The 16639-nt window shown below is 46.1% G+C and overlaps 1 protein-coding gene across 1 annotated transcript in view; it reads left to right on the top strand.

Moving 5' to 3' along the window:
- The window catches only part of PAPPA (pregnancy-associated plasma protein A, pappalysin 1), a 181814-nt gene that overhangs the window by 62732 nt on the left and 102443 nt on the right, over nt 1-16639 (top strand). The window contains exons 6-7 of the mRNA XM_009888046.1: nt 6223-6344; nt 11868-12375. Coding sequence (XP_009886348.1) covers nt 6223-6344; nt 11868-12375 — 630 coding nt within the window. The remainder of the gene's footprint in view (nt 1-6222; nt 6345-11867; nt 12376-16639) is intronic.

Raw genomic sequence — 16639 nt, 5'->3', positions numbered from 1 at the left:
CCTGTGGGCTGCAGCTCTGCCCGCACGTTCCCCCTCCTTGTCTTGCACGTTTCTTTTGCAAGGACAAGGTGAATCTTGTTTCTACTCCCGTAGCGACACAGAGCTCAGGGGCAGCGGAGTCTCCCAGGGCGAGGAGGTGGCATGCGCGGGGAGAGGGACCAGTGCTGCCTCCTGCCCTGAGCTGCAGGTCTGAGATGGGAGCTGAGCAAGGCAAAGACCCAAAACTCTGCGTATCGTGCAGGGGCATCTTACTGCACCCCGAGTAGAGCGTGTAGGTCAGAGTATGTGTGTGTGCTCGTGTCTGACAGGCATACAGCTGCGTGGTATCAATAACAATTAAATGAACACAGGGCTCTGGACACGAGTTGCACCGCTTTGCAGTTCACAGCTGGAGCAGCTCTCCCCCAGGATGACGTGAGCAACTGGGTAGTTCATCTAAATACTGTTATGCAGCATTTGGATGAGCCGCCGGAGCTATGGGAGTCCTAGCAGAGAACTTCCTAAATGATTGACCTTCTCGCATTGCCGTTAACTCACCTTCTCCGTTTGCATTTCTTCTCCCCTTTTTGCTTTGTTATTTTATAGAGAACAAACTTTGAGTGCCCTTCAGGACCGTAGCGGTGCATATCACAGGAGGCTGAATTTACAAGCATATTAGCACCCAAAGAGCTGTCTCAGCAACCGCTGCTTTGTTCAGTGGGAGCACCTTGAGAACCATTGCCTCCATCAGGGCTGAAGCTCCTTCCAGCACTGCTCGGACACCGTGGCCATTGCAGTGGCCAGCTTGAGCTTTATCTGAGTAGGCAGATAGCTGTTGTTTTCTCCTCAGACGAGATTCTCCACCTTTACTGCAGATTAATACGAGGAGGGTAATCAAATCATATTAGGAGTTGATAAAGAGAGGTCTTGTGCTCTGAGCAGTGTTTGCCTTAATTGCAGTTTTGCAGCTGAACCCTTTTGTTCCCTACGTGTGAAAAGGACTTATGTGAAGTTCTGAAAAGGAATTAAGATTTTTTTAGCCCATAATAATTTTTAGGTAAATTAAGTTTCTCCAATTTAATTTAGATTTCAGAAGATACTTATTATGTGTTAAATAAATACCATCTGCCTCTTAAAACATATTGATGCAGAGTTAATTGTTATGTAACCAAATATGTCTTTATTACATATTTCTTATAACTCAATCAATATGTTCGTAATAAGCCCTAGTTAGTTGCTTCTTAAATAACGTACAGGGGATAGCCTGCTAAATCTAAAATTTCATAACAGAGTTATCATATGTTAAATAAATAGTGATTTTCTAGAAAAAAAAAAGTCCTGTGGGTTTTCAAATCTGTGCGCTCAGTATTACTGAAGAGATTTAAAGAGACAGCCTCAAATACTTTGAGTCCAATTCCTTGTTAAAATGAGATTCCCAGTGCTAACGGACACAGAAATGCTGCTGTGACCATTTAAGAACATCACTGAAATATATAAATGATCCTGTCTAAAACATGCCCACATTTCTGATATATTAATCAAAACAAGCGTGACGGTAGTATTACAGTGACTGATACTGGAAAAGCTGGCGTGCTGAACTTCCAGTACCCGTGTGTCCAGCACTGCTCGCTTAGAGATACACGCCTGTATCAATTTGTAAAATTGGGTCACTGTGCAAGACAAGTAGGAGGTAAAATTGGCCAAGGATAATCTTATCTGTGTGTGGGAATACTGTAAATCTTTGCAGATATTTTTACACAAAGTGCACACCATGGCCCAAATTTTACTTGCCTCACTTGAATGAATAAACTCATTCACTTCAATGAGACTATTCATGTAAAGAACAGAAGACTGATACTCAACTGCTGAGTGCCTTGGGCCTGGTTTCTAATGCACAGAGGCCCCTTCCATGCTGTTTTGACAGTGAAAAAGGGCCTTCAAAGGATGAATGGCTCTGGCTACATTAGCAAGTATTGTGGCCCAATATAAGTAGATCTCTAGCGCAAAACAGTTGTTAATGAAGACCTGACGTCAACACTGTAGGGGTTTTGGGGGGTTGTTCCAGCCTAGCTCTAGCCTGGCCTCGTGGCATCGGCTGTCGGAACACATCAGGTGTGGTCCTGGGACACGTCTCCGCTCTGGTTTCGGGCAAAACAGGGTCCAGTTTCCACACTCCAGCACTGCTCCGAGTGCTCCAAGTGGGAAAGATGAAGAGTTTCACCTCAAAAGCTCACTCCTGCTCCAGATTCCAGTGCTGCTGTGGGCACACTCGGTGTAACGCAAGTTCCTTTTCTGTCCCTTTTATTCTCTAGAGCTGTGCATAGGCAGTGACCTTTGCTTCATGAAAATTGGGAAGGGAAAAATTTAGCCTTGTGTTTAAAACTGTAACTCTGGACTGGCTGCACCTGAGGGTGAGGTCTGGACAGGTCTGTGGTCGGAGGGAGGTGAAGCATGGCAGTAAAGACCACGTGTCTTCTCCCTGCTTAGATGCAACTTGGTCACAGGTGCCACAGTATTAGCTGGTTTTCCTTTAGGCCCTCAGTTCTAGGAATTACGTGATGATTTTATGTGGATGTGGGGACAGAGAGTAAAGCTAACTCATAGTTCTTGTAAATTTGGGGTTGGCTCTCCAGTGTCCGCACACCTCGGCAAGAGTAGCTGCGTGAGCTGCACAGAAGTAAACTCTTCTTCCTGTCAGACCCTCCTTATCTATTTAGTGTGTTTAATTGATGACTGCTATATTGCTCTAGAGAGTCATTTACCTGCACATAAATTTGCCAATATGTGTTTGACCCTAAACTCCAGCAGCTGTTTGAGCTTCTAAACATCTCTAATAATCAAATGTAGCGAGAAACACCGTTTCTTTTTGTAACGACTGCACACGGCATTGGAATACTTCCCATTCTCCATCCTCCCGTTAAAAAAAAAGCATAAAAAATGTTGCATGCGCATATAATAACATGTAATAATAAAATAATAATAGAGCCAACAAAACAAGTGAAAACAAGTGAGAGAAAGAAAACTCTATTCATTTCCTGGCTGCATCTATTAGATGCGTTCATCTGCTGTCGCTAAGCATCCATTCATGCGCCGCCTGTTTGATATGCGGAGGCAGGATGTAAACAGTTATTGTAATAGGGCTCCGCGGCAAATTCTGCTTGGACAGAAAACTTTGAATGCATCTGCTCTTCCAAGTTTTCATTGAGGTGACTGCATTAATTTCCATGAATCTGATGCTATCTCCTTCTTAGCAAGCAAATATTTTGGTCAGTATGGTGTCCCAGGTCTAGATGGCTGGGCTTGATAATCGCTTGCTTAAACCCTGCCGGAAAGTTTCCATGCCTCGGAGGGGAGAGCACCAATTCTGAATTTCAAGTAAGGAGATACAGTTCAGCCTGAAAACAGGCACTCTCTACTGAAAGGAATGACAGATTATTCGTGGTTTTGAGTTGCCCGCTGAACTGGTGCTGGCCCCGAAGAGAATTGTCTGTTTTTCACTAGTAATCTTTCGATTTTGAATCCGCTGCTGAAATATCATGCTGTAGGAATGAATTCCTCCTGCGCTCTGAACTTCATAAGCTGGAATTTCCCCAGTACTTGGCTTACTAGAAAACAGAGAAGTCTAGATTTTCCATTACCCTGCACTTTGGGGAGTCATGTGCACCAGTGTATAATGTGTCAGATACGCTATCATTCCTAATTAATAGTGTTTTGAACCAATTTACGCTCATTTTGTCTTGATGTCAGTGGCTGCATAAGGTGTAAGGATCTGGCTCAGATTTTCATAAGCCTGTAAATGCGATTCCATAATTAGTTTTGACGTTCGTGGCTGTTTGTAGGATTTGTGTGCGAGAGTCTGCAGACCAAAAACTTTTACCCGGGAGTCATCCCCTGTGTAACTCCTTTCAGCCAGTGGAGTTACATCAGGGTTGAGTTTGGCTCCCAAATTGGAAAAGTAAAAAGAGAAAGTTTGCTCATAGCCTTTCCCACATGATGCTCCTTGTGATTTCTCTTACCTCCAAGTCCTTGCTGGTAAAAGGAAATGTTTGTCCATAAGCCTACAGTTTTTTCCACCATGGCAGCCTGTGATGAAATTGTATAGCTGCTAATTTGAGTAAAAAGCGGTCCTAATTGTGGAAACTTGGCTTTCGAAGCCCTGTCCTCATCCAGGACCAAGCGCTAATGCAGGAGTCTCTTTGTAGAGAAACTGAAAGATTATTATTGCAGGGACTTCTATCCTGCCGGTTGATGCATGTGTCTGAAAAACAACTGCACAGTAATAATTCTACATTTTGATTTCTCAGGGCCTTTTATTCTGGATTCTTGAATTTGTTTGCATATATTATTTAGGCAAGCTGAGTTAGACGCTTAGACTGCTGCTGAAAAGACAGCTGAGGAATGCAATAGGGAGGCAGCGTCATGCCGATAGCGCAGGTGGGTGAAATGAGACAGGGAGAGAAGTTACTCCCAACATGCCCAAATTCGTCCATTACCAGTGCTACAGATCATGCAAGGAAGAGGAGGGCACTTTGCCTTCCTCTTCTCTGTTCTACCCCATTGCCACATTTTATTCCTCAGATGTTTTCGGCAGGTGCTTCTCTTCCTGCACTGCCTGCCGGTTCAGTCGTTCGCCGTCTCCTTGTGGAGGGGCGGCTGTGGGCCGTACTGAAACGGATACGAGTTTTACCACTGATTTCATTCCAAGTCCCCCCCGGTTGACAATCCCTGCTTCTGCCTAATTAAGCCAACAGCAAGTTGACTTTCGCATAGATCCCTGTCAACAAATAGGAGATGCTAAGCTGTGGAGCAGCTGAGCGCGTGTCGGCCCTGACACCAAAGGGAGAGGAGATGGGGCAGCCTGGGAGGGTAAATTCACAGTCCCGGCGTCCTCGCTGAGCAGCCAAAATAACTCCCGCCTGAGGATCACAGTGCCCTTCGCAAAGCAGTGCTGAAATAAATCGTGCAAGGGGAGATGGTTAAAATTTGCATAGCTGATTATAATAATTGATGACTCAATCCGTACTTACTTGGGTAGCTTAGGGAGCGCACTGCGTGTTACACACAAATTGTTTGCTTAAAACTTCTGTCCTTTCCTAGGTGCATTTAGTCATTAAGATAATTAATGTTTTCCTTTCGTTTTGAGTGGGCAGAGTTCTTTAAAGGAGAACAATGAATTCTGAATAATAAGCAACTTACTGGGATGAAAAACCACACGTTCTGGGTCATACACGGTTCCAAATTTTGCGACCCCAAGGAGCGGAGGGCTGAACTGTGTGAGTTGCATTCTCAGCTGATATAAATCAGCTCAATGTTACGGAGGTTATTAGAGTTACTCCAGTCTACATCAGCCTAAACCCTGATCTTGTGAATGTATTAGCGAAAATATTTGTGAATCAGTGTTTAACTGGGTTTTCCTGTTCGACCACTTCTACTGATAGTGCGTTATTGACAGTGCCTGGTATTGGATGCACTGTGGAGGTGAAGTGGTGTTGGCGTTGGGCAGTGAAGTGCCTTTCTCAATGCCACGTCATGCTGTCTGATGGCGTGGAGCCATAAGACGTTCCAGTCCAGAAAGAGCCATCCACTGCTGCCAAAGCTGCTCGGTATCGAGTCCAGTTTCCCCTGCGAACGGGATCTGGGGCGCGTTCTTTTCTGTATGTTCATAACCCACCCCTTTTCCGGGCTTGTAATGATCTGGGCTGTGATACACCTCCAAAAGCCGGTCCTTGTGTGTGACACACCTCAGCAGCGCCGTGCTTCGCAGAGCAGCTCTGTCTGATGTTCTCAGAGCCCGGGACTTTACCCTCTCCTCTAATCACCAGCGACCCCAAGGCCTTCACAATCCTTAAGATACTACAAGTTCAAGCAATAAATCCATGGTGGGAGAAGAAATAGATCCGAAATCTCCCGAGGCTGGTTTCTCTGCTCTAACCACTAGGCAACATGGGTTTTCTTTTGTCAGGGTTAGACCCAGCTGTAGTGCGGGGCGGGGAGATACAGCTGAGCGTGGTTTCACAGGTTGCTGTCGTTCTGTGGTGGGTGGTGGGCTCACAGATGCTGTCCATGCAGGCCGTTAGCCCAGACCTACAGACGGTCAGCATCAGAAAACACTCTTGTCAGTGCTGTGAGAAGAGGGTTAAGTGGAACTGAATTCTAAGTCTTATTGCTTTTAATATAGTTGAATAAGCAGCTCATTCAGCTGTTACTAAGTTGGTGTGTTTTCCTGTTTTCCTGGCCTCCTAGAGAAGTGGGATCAGCATGTGATCTGTGTGCGGAAGGAAGAGTCCTGGTGCAATACGCCTTCAGCGCCTCTTCCCCGATGCCCTGCGATCCCTCCGGGCACTGGAGCCCGCGGGAAGCAGAAGGTGAGTCACAGGGTTGGGGACAAACCCGGGGCTGGGGGGAGGGAAGATGGGGCAGAGCGAACGGAGAGCCACAAAGAGCGGGAAAATCTGGGAGAGAGTGACTGATTATACCTGTATGTGACATGAACAAAACTAGAGGACGGATGAATACAGCGTGCCCTGAAGTCATGCCACTGGCTGAAATACCTGTGTTTTGGCCCCCGTGTCCTGACCCTGCCCATGAATTAAATGAATTCCGGGAGCTGAACCTGAATTTCAGAAAGCAGCAGAGTGCCAAGAAATGCCGACCATTCACATCTGCCAGATGAACTCCTCAGGGGAGCTGTTTACTCCTTCTACTCCAACTCCGAAAGTGAAGAATTGCATGTTATTTATTTGGGCCTGATTTCTGCTGCCTTCGCTTTCATTGAATAGTAACGGGCGGCACCGGCGGACAGGCTGAAAGGAGATTGCCCTTTGGGCAAGTACTCGGCAGCATGAACGCAGGTGACTACGTCAAGCCCAGTCAGTTCAGGGTGTTTTGCAAAGTCGTACTTACTGCTCCTCTCCAGAGCACGTTGGAGGGAGCACGGGCTGCAGAGCTGCTCATACGGTGCCATTAGATCTCCATCATTAACTCTCCTCCATATGCACCTTCCATTACGTAAGCAGGTGGATGTGGTAGAGCATATTTAAGATTATGCCAGGCAGAGCTCAGTAATCACAAATTACGGTTAGGAAAGAGCAGAATATTATTTCAATCTGTCCCGCGAGCTGTTCCTTTGGCAGCAGCACACTCTGGGCACAGACTTCACTGCGAACGTGCAGGTGGGCTCAGTGAACTCAAAGGCCAATCCCTGGATTTTGCAAACCGATAAACAAATACCTCCTTACATTAAGGGCTTCTCTGTCCTGTGGCTGGAGTATGGGGGAGTTATTCTACAAGGAAGACTGTGAGCTAATATGGTGATTTATGCAATGCTGGCACCCCAGAGCCCTCCCTAGTCCCGAGGTCAGCGTGTGCATCAAGCTGCGTCCCCGCGGCGTGATGGGACGAGATGTGTGGTGAAGTGTCCTCTGCCCCGTGCACCCATCTCCCAGGGTGGGGGCCCAAGAGAGCCTGCGGTTCACTCCAACTCACCCCCCAGTTGGGACATCCAAGGGCCAAGGCTGCCGGGCAGCGGGCGCCCACCCCTTGGGTGGATGGTGTTGAGGAGCTCCATCCTGGGAAGCAGCACTCCAGCTACAAGTGTGACTGGATTATCAACAGACTGGATTGGTGAAGTTTGGATCGCTTGCAGTAGTAGTGCAGGGTGGAAGGTGGAATTTCCACTTAGCCAAGGATTACAAGACTTTGAAACTTGGTTTCGTTTGGAACAAACCCCGAAACTTTTGAAATTCTCCATGAAGGAAAATTAAAAACAAAAAGTGTTTGAGGCTGGCCAAAATGTTTTGTTTAGCTCATATAATTCCTCTTTCATGAACTTCGGTTAAATTATGACATTTGAAAATATCCCCTTTTAGTATATAATCTAGGGCAAAAGCGACTTTTAATATCAAACTGAAAAGTGTTTCAAAGTGCAAAAGTGAAATGATTTCTTCCAAAAATGTCAAAACGCAATGTTCCGATATTGTTAGAACTTTATTCCCATTTTCTCTTCCAGAATAAAATTTTGGACAAATAAACCCAATTTTGCAAAGTGTTTTGATTTTGAAAGAACTGCATATTCCATTGAGATACGCAGTTCCATCAAAATTTCTCCAACGAGCTCTGATTTGAAAACTTCTAGATCTCACACGTCTTGCCAGCGGCATCATTCCTAGAGAAACTAAGCTACTCTAAGATTTATTACTCGGCTGCATTTTGCATTTAATTTCCTCTTCTTACAGTGTGTGCCTGCATGTTCTTAACTGTGAAGGGTGCAGTCTGATCCTTATCTGCCTCATTCGGTTGCTGTTGTGCCATTTCTCTGGAAAGAAAATTTGGGAATCCTATCCTCTTACTACGTTAATAAGTTGTCTCCACTTTAGGGCAGAAAATATACCAAGTGTATGGTATTTGTTGCTCTGTAATTTTCTGTCATCGCTACCACGCTCCCTGACATTCAGGATCTCTGCCTACTTGCGCTTGGTCTGAGTTACAAATAGCACAGTTAGATCATTGTCTGGCTTCTTTAATTGTCTATCTGTGAGTACTCAAGCATGCAAGCTTTAAATTCACTTTCTGCAGGCGTTCATGTGTGTAAATCTCCACTGCTTGAATGTTCATGGAAAGTGAATACAAAAGAGGCATAAGCATGGCCAAAATGAACTCATTTTAAAATTTGAGACGACACTCATGGAAAATGTTTCGTAGTATTCGTCCAGCTTCTTACCAGAAAACCACATTTCTCACGTGTCTCTCAAGCTGCGCTGAACCTGGTCGGTCTGATTTCATTCCCCTGAGGTCTCAGAGCATCGTAACGCCGCACAGTTCCCCCAGGTAGCCGACGCCAGCTGTGGTCCGAACTACGTGTGAGCTGTGCCCATTGCGAAACTCTGCCGTGGGGACGGTGTCCTTCCTCGTGCCCTGCTTGTGCCCAGCGTGGTGGGCTCTGACCCTCCGGGCTGAGATTTTTGTGACCCTTTCCCAGCCAGTTGTGCCCCTTGCGTGAGTGGCTGTCGGCTCCTCGGCAGCAGTTGTGGGAAGGCACTGGAGATCAGGCGGTTCTGATGTACTCTTTGCCTTCACCGTAGAGCAAGGCAGCTCTAACCTACCTGGATTCTCACCAGCAACACCAGCTAGATAAACAAACCTTACAGCACCTCCGCAACTCGGCCAAAGGGGGGGTTTATATATTAAAGGTGATTTTTGGCTCAAACCCAAGTAAGTACCTTTACTTACTGTGCAATATATGCATATATCAGTCAGTTCCTACTGCCTGACACACTAGTGACTAAACGAAGTGTGAGAATATAATAAAAAATATCGCTGCCTTAAGCTGCTCTAGTGCCCTGCCTTTCCCAGTGGCCAACATTTCACTCCAGAGCGATACATTCTGTATTTGCAAGTGGAATTGTCTCAGTTGGACATTAGAGTCCCACTGGATGGTTCCTTTCTCTTGACCACGTAGGAAATGTGGCAGGTGAGTTGTAGTTGTGACAGTGACCGCATCCCGAGAGGGTGCTGATCCCAGCTGGCCACAAGCAGGTCAAGTCCCTGTCCATATATGGGGACATTCGTCCCAGCCACTTGGCTTAACTGTGTGACACACCAGGCTGTGGCTGTGGCTGACGTTTGGGGTAGTCTCCCTCCCAGCCGACCATCCTCGCTCTCTAACCAGGAGTTGGGATTTGACTGCTCCTCCCAGACCTCACATTCACATTTTGCGTTAGGCAAAGCATGATGTTGTATGAGGTGCTGTTCTGTGACCGATCTTGCTGATCTCATAAGCTTAAGGGTTTCAGAACCTGAGTGCGCAGGGGCAGAAGGACTACGACACCATTACTTTTTATATACAAATATTTGTCATTTTCATAGTATTTCATAGTGTTTACCCATCTCTGGAAATCTAGAGTTACATGGAATAAGGTTTCCATCCTCTTCCACAATTAAATGAATGTCTTGCCCAGGTCTAAGTGTCTGAAGATATTTAAGAAAGGGACTCTCTATCTCAACTTCATTGAGGTTTTTGGTCTATGGATGACTACAATCAAGCTCCCATTTTGGGGCGATGATGTGCATTAAACTCCCTGGAGGCTGAGTTCAATTCATGTGACTCCGGGGAGCACATGCTGGTCTACCAAAACATGTGGGTCCGTTCACTATTTAAGTCTTACAGAGGCCTTGAAGTGGCAGAGGTGAATTTGCGGGAACCCAAGTGGAGACCACTTTTGAAAACGTACTAGGCAGCGAGCCATTAATCGTCTCCACTTTCCTATCTGCAAGATGGCAGTGATAAGATTCACACATCTTTCCAAAGCCCTCTGAGATACCAGGGTTAAAACCACCTTCTTCGGGCTGCAGGCAGGAGCTCGCTGTGAGTCTGTGAGAAGGTCGTGGCAGGGCCCGGCCAAGCGCACGTGGACGGCAGCGAATGTTGTGAGATAACGTGAATCAAACGGGGTATTCGCTACTCAAACTGATTACACACAGCACTTGCAATCTTGCCAGGGGGGAAAAACTTGAGCGCGTCAGATGGAACTCTGGATTTTTTCACAGCATATCGCTGCCGTGGTCTCTCCAGATGCTGAGGTTAGTGGCATTCCCGCTGCTCCGTGGCATGCGAGGAGGAGAGGAGGGCTATGGGGTATGCGCGGGTGAGGGAGAGGCATTACAAGATGTGCATCTGCAGGACTATCGTGTCGGATTGTGGGGAGGACTGCCCGAGATAGCAGGAAATCTCTTCTGCATCTGGCTGCGTTTGGTGTGAACGGGAGAATTCCCTGTGCTGTTTATCCTTGACAAAAGAGGCACATTTCTAACACTTCATTGGATCACAGACAATAAGAATAACCTTCACACATTGCCCTTTTCTCTTTAAATTAGTAGTGATGTCCTGTTTGTTCATGTTTGCCCAGTGCTTTATCTTGCTTTCTCCCTTGGTTGCAAACAGCTGCGCTCTCTCTTTTTTTTTCCCTCTGCCTTCTCCATTCCTCTCCCCTCATTACCTTTCTTTATCTTTACTTTTCCCTTTCTTCTTTCTTGTACTTTGCCTTCTCTCTGTCCTGCTTGCTCCCTTTTCGTGTCATTATTTGGGAAGGAAGAGGGAATTTATAGCTCTCACTGGATTCTGTTACCAACTGTTCCACCCATCTGACCTCTCCGGATCTTGCAGTCCGTGACTCCGTGCCAAATTGTAATGTTACCATAGTATTTGGGAACCCAGCAAGCATTGTGGCTTTCATTAGTTTTTAGTAATACCTCCCATGTAGTTGAACATAGCCAACGGTGAGAAATGTAAAAGTACAAGTGCCTGTTGCTTCATCATAAGGAGCGCGAAGAGACAGCTCAGACCTGTGCTCCATGTGCCTCCAAAAAAGCGGTCTTACACAACACGCTAGGTGAGCCTGTAAATGGTATAGGAGTTGCCCCTCAAGAGCACAGTGCTTCTTGGAATCAACAAAAGCTTTTCTCTTGTCTTTGTTAAAGAGAAAGATGTTGTATTTTAGTGTGAGAGGCGAGGGAATCAATAGGAGGTGAATTGAAGGCAAAGTGACTCTGTTTATCAGGTAAAGTAGCGAGTGGAAGGGGTAGAAAATATCATTGCTTGGCACAGGGAAAGGCACTGGAAATAGGACATACAGGACCAGACGCACTGGCACAGTGTGTGTTGTCCCATCCAGCACTTAAACTGGGTTTGCGTCTCTCTCACCCAGCCAGGGGACACTGGAGTTACATCCCTCCTCTCCGTGCTGCCCGTGCCCGTTCTGCTCAAGTAAATAATTAGTTTCCCAGACAGATATACTTTCCGCCACTAATTTGTCTTTCAAGACTCATGCCATGGATAGCCCGTGTTCTCTAACTTTTTTGTGCCCTGTCTTCTCTTCTTTCTCTCTTTCCAGGGCACCCTGACGTTGAGCAGCCTTGTAAATCCAGCGTCAGAACATGGAGTCCCAACTCAGCTGTCAACCAACACACGGTGCCCCCGGCCTGTCCCGAGCCTCAGGGCTGCTACCTGCAGCTGGAGTTTCGTTATCCCCTGACTCCAGAGTCCCTCACAGTCTGGGTGACATTTGTTTCCCCAGACTGGGACTCCAGCGGAGCGGTGAATGACATCAAGTTGCTCACCATCAGCGGGAAGAACATTTCACTCGGTCCGCAGAACGTCTTCTGCGACATCCCGTTGACCATAAAGCTGGATGCGGGACAAGTGGGCGAGGAGGTGTACGGGATCCAGATCTACACTCTGGATGAGCACCTGGAAATTGATGCCGCCATGCTGAGCTCCGTCCCCCACAGCGCGCTCTGCACAGACTGCAAACCCATCCAGTACAAAGTGGTTCGGGACCCTCCTTTCCAGTCTGGATCTCCAGTTGTCATCTCAAACCTCAGCAGGAGATTCGTCGACATGTAAGTACTGCTCTCCAGAGAGCTGAATAGACTTGTTCAGAGAAAAACAATAACCTGTTCATCTCGTCCTGTTAATGTCCACCATCACAATTGATTGTTAGGATTTTGAACTAAAGAGATGTACCAAGAGAGGATATTCTCATAGCTGCTCTCTGGAACCAGGAGTATCGCCTGGGAGTTCATGGGGGTAACTTCTGAGAAATTTCTGGGCTAGTTGTGTAGAGACATGAAATTCCGGCTTTCCTTAACCAGAAAGGATATTGCAAACTACCTGAGCTATGATAAGTTAAATGTTTAAGATAACCTCTGGAGTAACATAGTCATCATTTCCTTAGAAGTCTTTTGAAAGTCATGTTTTGGTGGAAAGGGAGACAGAATGGCTTTCAGTGCTGGAGCACCAATTATTAAAGACTATTAAAGAAAGGATGTCAAAAATACGCTTGCATGTTCAGGTATATAAATGTATTTCAACCACTTTCATTTTCTGCTTTCGTGTGTCACTAAAACAAATTGGGTTGGAGTGGCATTGTTCTAACACAGCGAACGTGCCGGATGCGCTAGTTGGATGTAGGGACTGAGTTTCGTCCCAGCTGCAGTTATGCTCATCTAGTCAAGGAACGTGTGATTGCTGAGGAAAGTCCAACTTCAAAATATTTACCGATTTCAGGAGATCCATGATCTACCCGTAGGCATTCCACAGCAGTAAGAAAAACATCTTTTGCATAACATGATTCCCTGGAAATGATTCACTCATCTGTGGGAACAACATGAAGCTCTTTTGAAAAATGAACACCAGATAAAAGGAAACCTGCTAAGAAAACTGCACTCTAATTTAGAAAAGATGATCTAATTAGTACAGCTAATATCAAGGAAGCATACATCATTATGGTCTTCTAAAGCATATTTAAATATAATAAAAATGATTAATTAACAATTCAGTAATCATGAGCTACCATCCCTTTCATGGCCCAATTATACAGCTCAGAAGATGCAAAATGTCCCTACGGATTTAAAAATTCAAGGTAACTAACAATAGTGAATATAAATACAAAACCCCAGGACATCACTGAGGTTACTCGTGTGCTGAAAGTTAAGCATGTGCTTAAGTGTTTTCTGGGGTTGTAGCCTCGTTCCAACAATCGCCGGCAATTAACACAGGATGAATATTGGCATATTGGAAACATGGAAAATGGTGAATTTTCCCATGGTTTTGCTGTGAAAGCATCTTTGCCTGAAACCTGGCCCACTCTCGTTGGAAAATGGGACTGGTTTGGTTTGAAATATTTGCATACCTTAGCACAAGTTCCCACAGACACAGGTCCAGTTTTGAGTGCATAACAAAAAGTGAAAAAAAAAAACCAAACCCCAAACCCAAACCCCTAACTTGTATTCTGAGTTCTATTCCTTTGTCTTTTATTATGATTTTGTGGGTGACTTGTAGCCTATAGCCAGCTGTAGCAAAAGGGTGCTCTAATAATTAAACCAGTACCCAGGGATTAATGAGAATTTTCCTGTGCATCATTGAATAAATCACATGGGGTAACGTTACTGTACCTCTCGGTATGTCTCACCTAGTTACACAGCCAGCTAAAAATCAGACATAAAACTTACGTTAGTATTTCTGGGCTCTACCTGTGATCAGTAGACAGACAGGGATGCTCCTGGAGGCCGGCACGGCCAACCTAACCCAACCTTCTCATCTCGCTGGCCACAGGTCACCTGTGTCTTCCCAGAGACTACGGGGAAAATCCTGCCAATAAGCTTCAATGAGATGCTTGAAAAACTAAAATGAAGATTTTAGACACTGGATGAGGAGTCAAAGATGCAGATTCTTCAGCGCTTGTAGTTGGGTTTGATTCAGGGCTTTGGCATGTGTTTGAAATCTTGAGAAGTGGGGTGATTTTTTTGATCCTAATATGCCTACGTGCACAAGACCGATCCCCGCTCTGGTGACGGGGCTGTGCAGAAAGGTAGGCTGGTGCTGTACGTCCAGGCTGTGGCTGGGCCGTACCTTGAGACACAGCAAACTCCCTGAAACTCTGCGTGGGGTTGTGGTTCTGTGGTAGAAGCAAATCCAAGATGAATTTTCCATTAGCACCTTGTGCAAAGAGCAGCTACAGTCCTTATACTCCGTAAGCGGGAAGGAAGGGCAGATGCTTTGGGGGAGTCGGGGACAGAGGTGTTGGGCTGTGATCCTGCGGATGTGTGTGTGTAGAGGTAAATGCAGTCTCTCTCTCGACCTGTTCGCATCTGCCTCTCTCATTCTGTACAGCTGGAATGCGGCGTATCTGTGCAACCAGACTTTGCAGCCCCTTTATCTCTCTGTAAGCCCCAAGCCTGTTACCCCTCCTTTACGCTTTTGCGTGTTTTCCATATTAAATAAAATGACACCCCCACATGTTCTATGGAAGGTTATTTTGAAGGCAGTCGCATATCTTTCCTCTTGCCTCCTCTGACCTTGATCTTCCCTTTCTCTTTTTCTCCCAAAGAAAATATTTGCTTGCACTGTTATCTGTGAGCAAGATCCTTTCCCCAGGTGTGGTGATGCCGAAAGAAAAATTAATTTCTCCTACCTTCTTCCCATCAAAGAGAGGGAACTTCTCTTTAAGCTGAGAGGAGAGACAGCCTTTAATGGATAGCCCTTGCCTAGTCAGCACTGGGTGCTCCACAGAGGAGAGTAAATAACTAGAACAGTGGAAACCTTTTAGTAAGAAATGCAAAATAACGCCAGACCTTCTGTTCTCAAGCTGAATTTTAATCTCGGCTCTCAGCTCAAGCTGAGGCTAACAAACATCCGGAAGGGACAGGACCTTATCCTTGGACCTTACAGAAACCAGGCAGGATACACTCAGTTCCACTGAGTATGATCAGCCAGAACTGCTGGTAGCTGTGATACGAAATAGAGTCAGAGCCTAGGAAGAGCACAGAAAGCTAAATAAATCAGTGGGGAAAAAAAAAAAAGAGGTCAGGCCAGGTGCAGCACAGAACTGCTGAGTCTTCACACCGCAGCGAGCGATAAGGAAAGAGCCTCATCTGGAAATCTCAAAGTCTCAGCTCACAATTAATCCAAAGTTTGGATTCTGCTCTTATGTAGAGGGTTTCACTCTGGCTGCTCTCTAGAAATAACGTATGAGATAGTCACGACGGTGAATGTGGTAATTGTTTTGCCCTTACTTTGCCCTTACTATCCTGCTTTTACGCTCACGTCATTGCAGTTGGAAAGTAGTCGTTGCCTTTGCATTCCTTTGTAGCAACTACTGATTCTTTACGAGCTCGATGAGAAGAGAGCGCCCGCAACGAGGTGTTCTCCCAAGGGTGTCACAGGGACACAGAAGGTGTCAGTCCCACGGGGACAGTCTGGGGTGAGCAGCCCGTGTTGCCCGTTGCACTCTCGGCAGCCAAATTGCGAGCGGTGAGCAGGCGGCTGTGCTGGCGAGATCTGCGCTCACCCCTCTGGCAGGCTGAGCCGAGAGACGCCGAGGTTAGTTTTGGAAAGTTGTCAGAATAACTGGAAAAGTTTCGTAGAGTTGGAAATCTTCCCAAGTTTTCTGCCACAAACTTCGTAGGAAACCTCAAAAACGTCGTGGACGGCGATGGATCGGGTCATCTTTGTGGTGTTAACCTGTAGGCTTTTTCAAGACAAAGGCATTGACTGAAATAGCCTTAGAAAGAACCCCAGCACGGGGCCCTGGTACGCGTTTTGGTTTTGCAGAGCGGAACATCAGTGAGAAGCAAGTGTGCTCTCCTGTGATATATTCATCTGAGCTGTTCCTACACCAACTAGACCTTTAGTACCTGAACGACACCTAGAGATACTGCATTCGTGCTTGAAAAAGAAAGAGAAAAAAAAGAGAGACTGAGAGAGAAATCTGCATTTTCTCCCGCAGGGAATGTGTTTTTCTTCTCAGTTTTGGCTATTTTACACCTACATTCTATGGCTCAACTTTTGAAGTTGCTTGGTAATAGTTGGAAGGGACTGGTCGTCATATGCGTACAGTTGTTGTTTAAGTTGTTATTTAAGTAAGTACCACATTTTAAAATATTTTGTTAGAATCGGGAGTTCCATTCAGTGCTAAGCGTGTAAACTCCGTGTCCTTTGTGTGTTTGAGCTGCACACCTGAGCCGGCGGAGTGCAGATCTCACATGGGCTTCTCGGGGTGACTGCAGAATGACTGAGAAATTGCCATCATCAAGCCCGCAGGTGGTTGGAGGGCCTCTCTGGCACTGTTCGTGGGGCCTTAGCGTTTCATGTACTTTATCCAAA

The sequence above is a fragment of the Charadrius vociferus genome, unplaced genomic scaffold, assembly GCF_000708025.1.
Source record: "Charadrius vociferus isolate BGI_N301 unplaced genomic scaffold, ASM70802v2 scaffold56, whole genome shotgun sequence".
Taxonomy (NCBI): Eukaryota; Metazoa; Chordata; class Aves; order Charadriiformes; family Charadriidae; genus Charadrius; species Charadrius vociferus.
The sequence above is the reverse complement of the archived record's forward strand: the minus strand, read 5'-3'. Positions and strand labels throughout refer to the sequence as shown.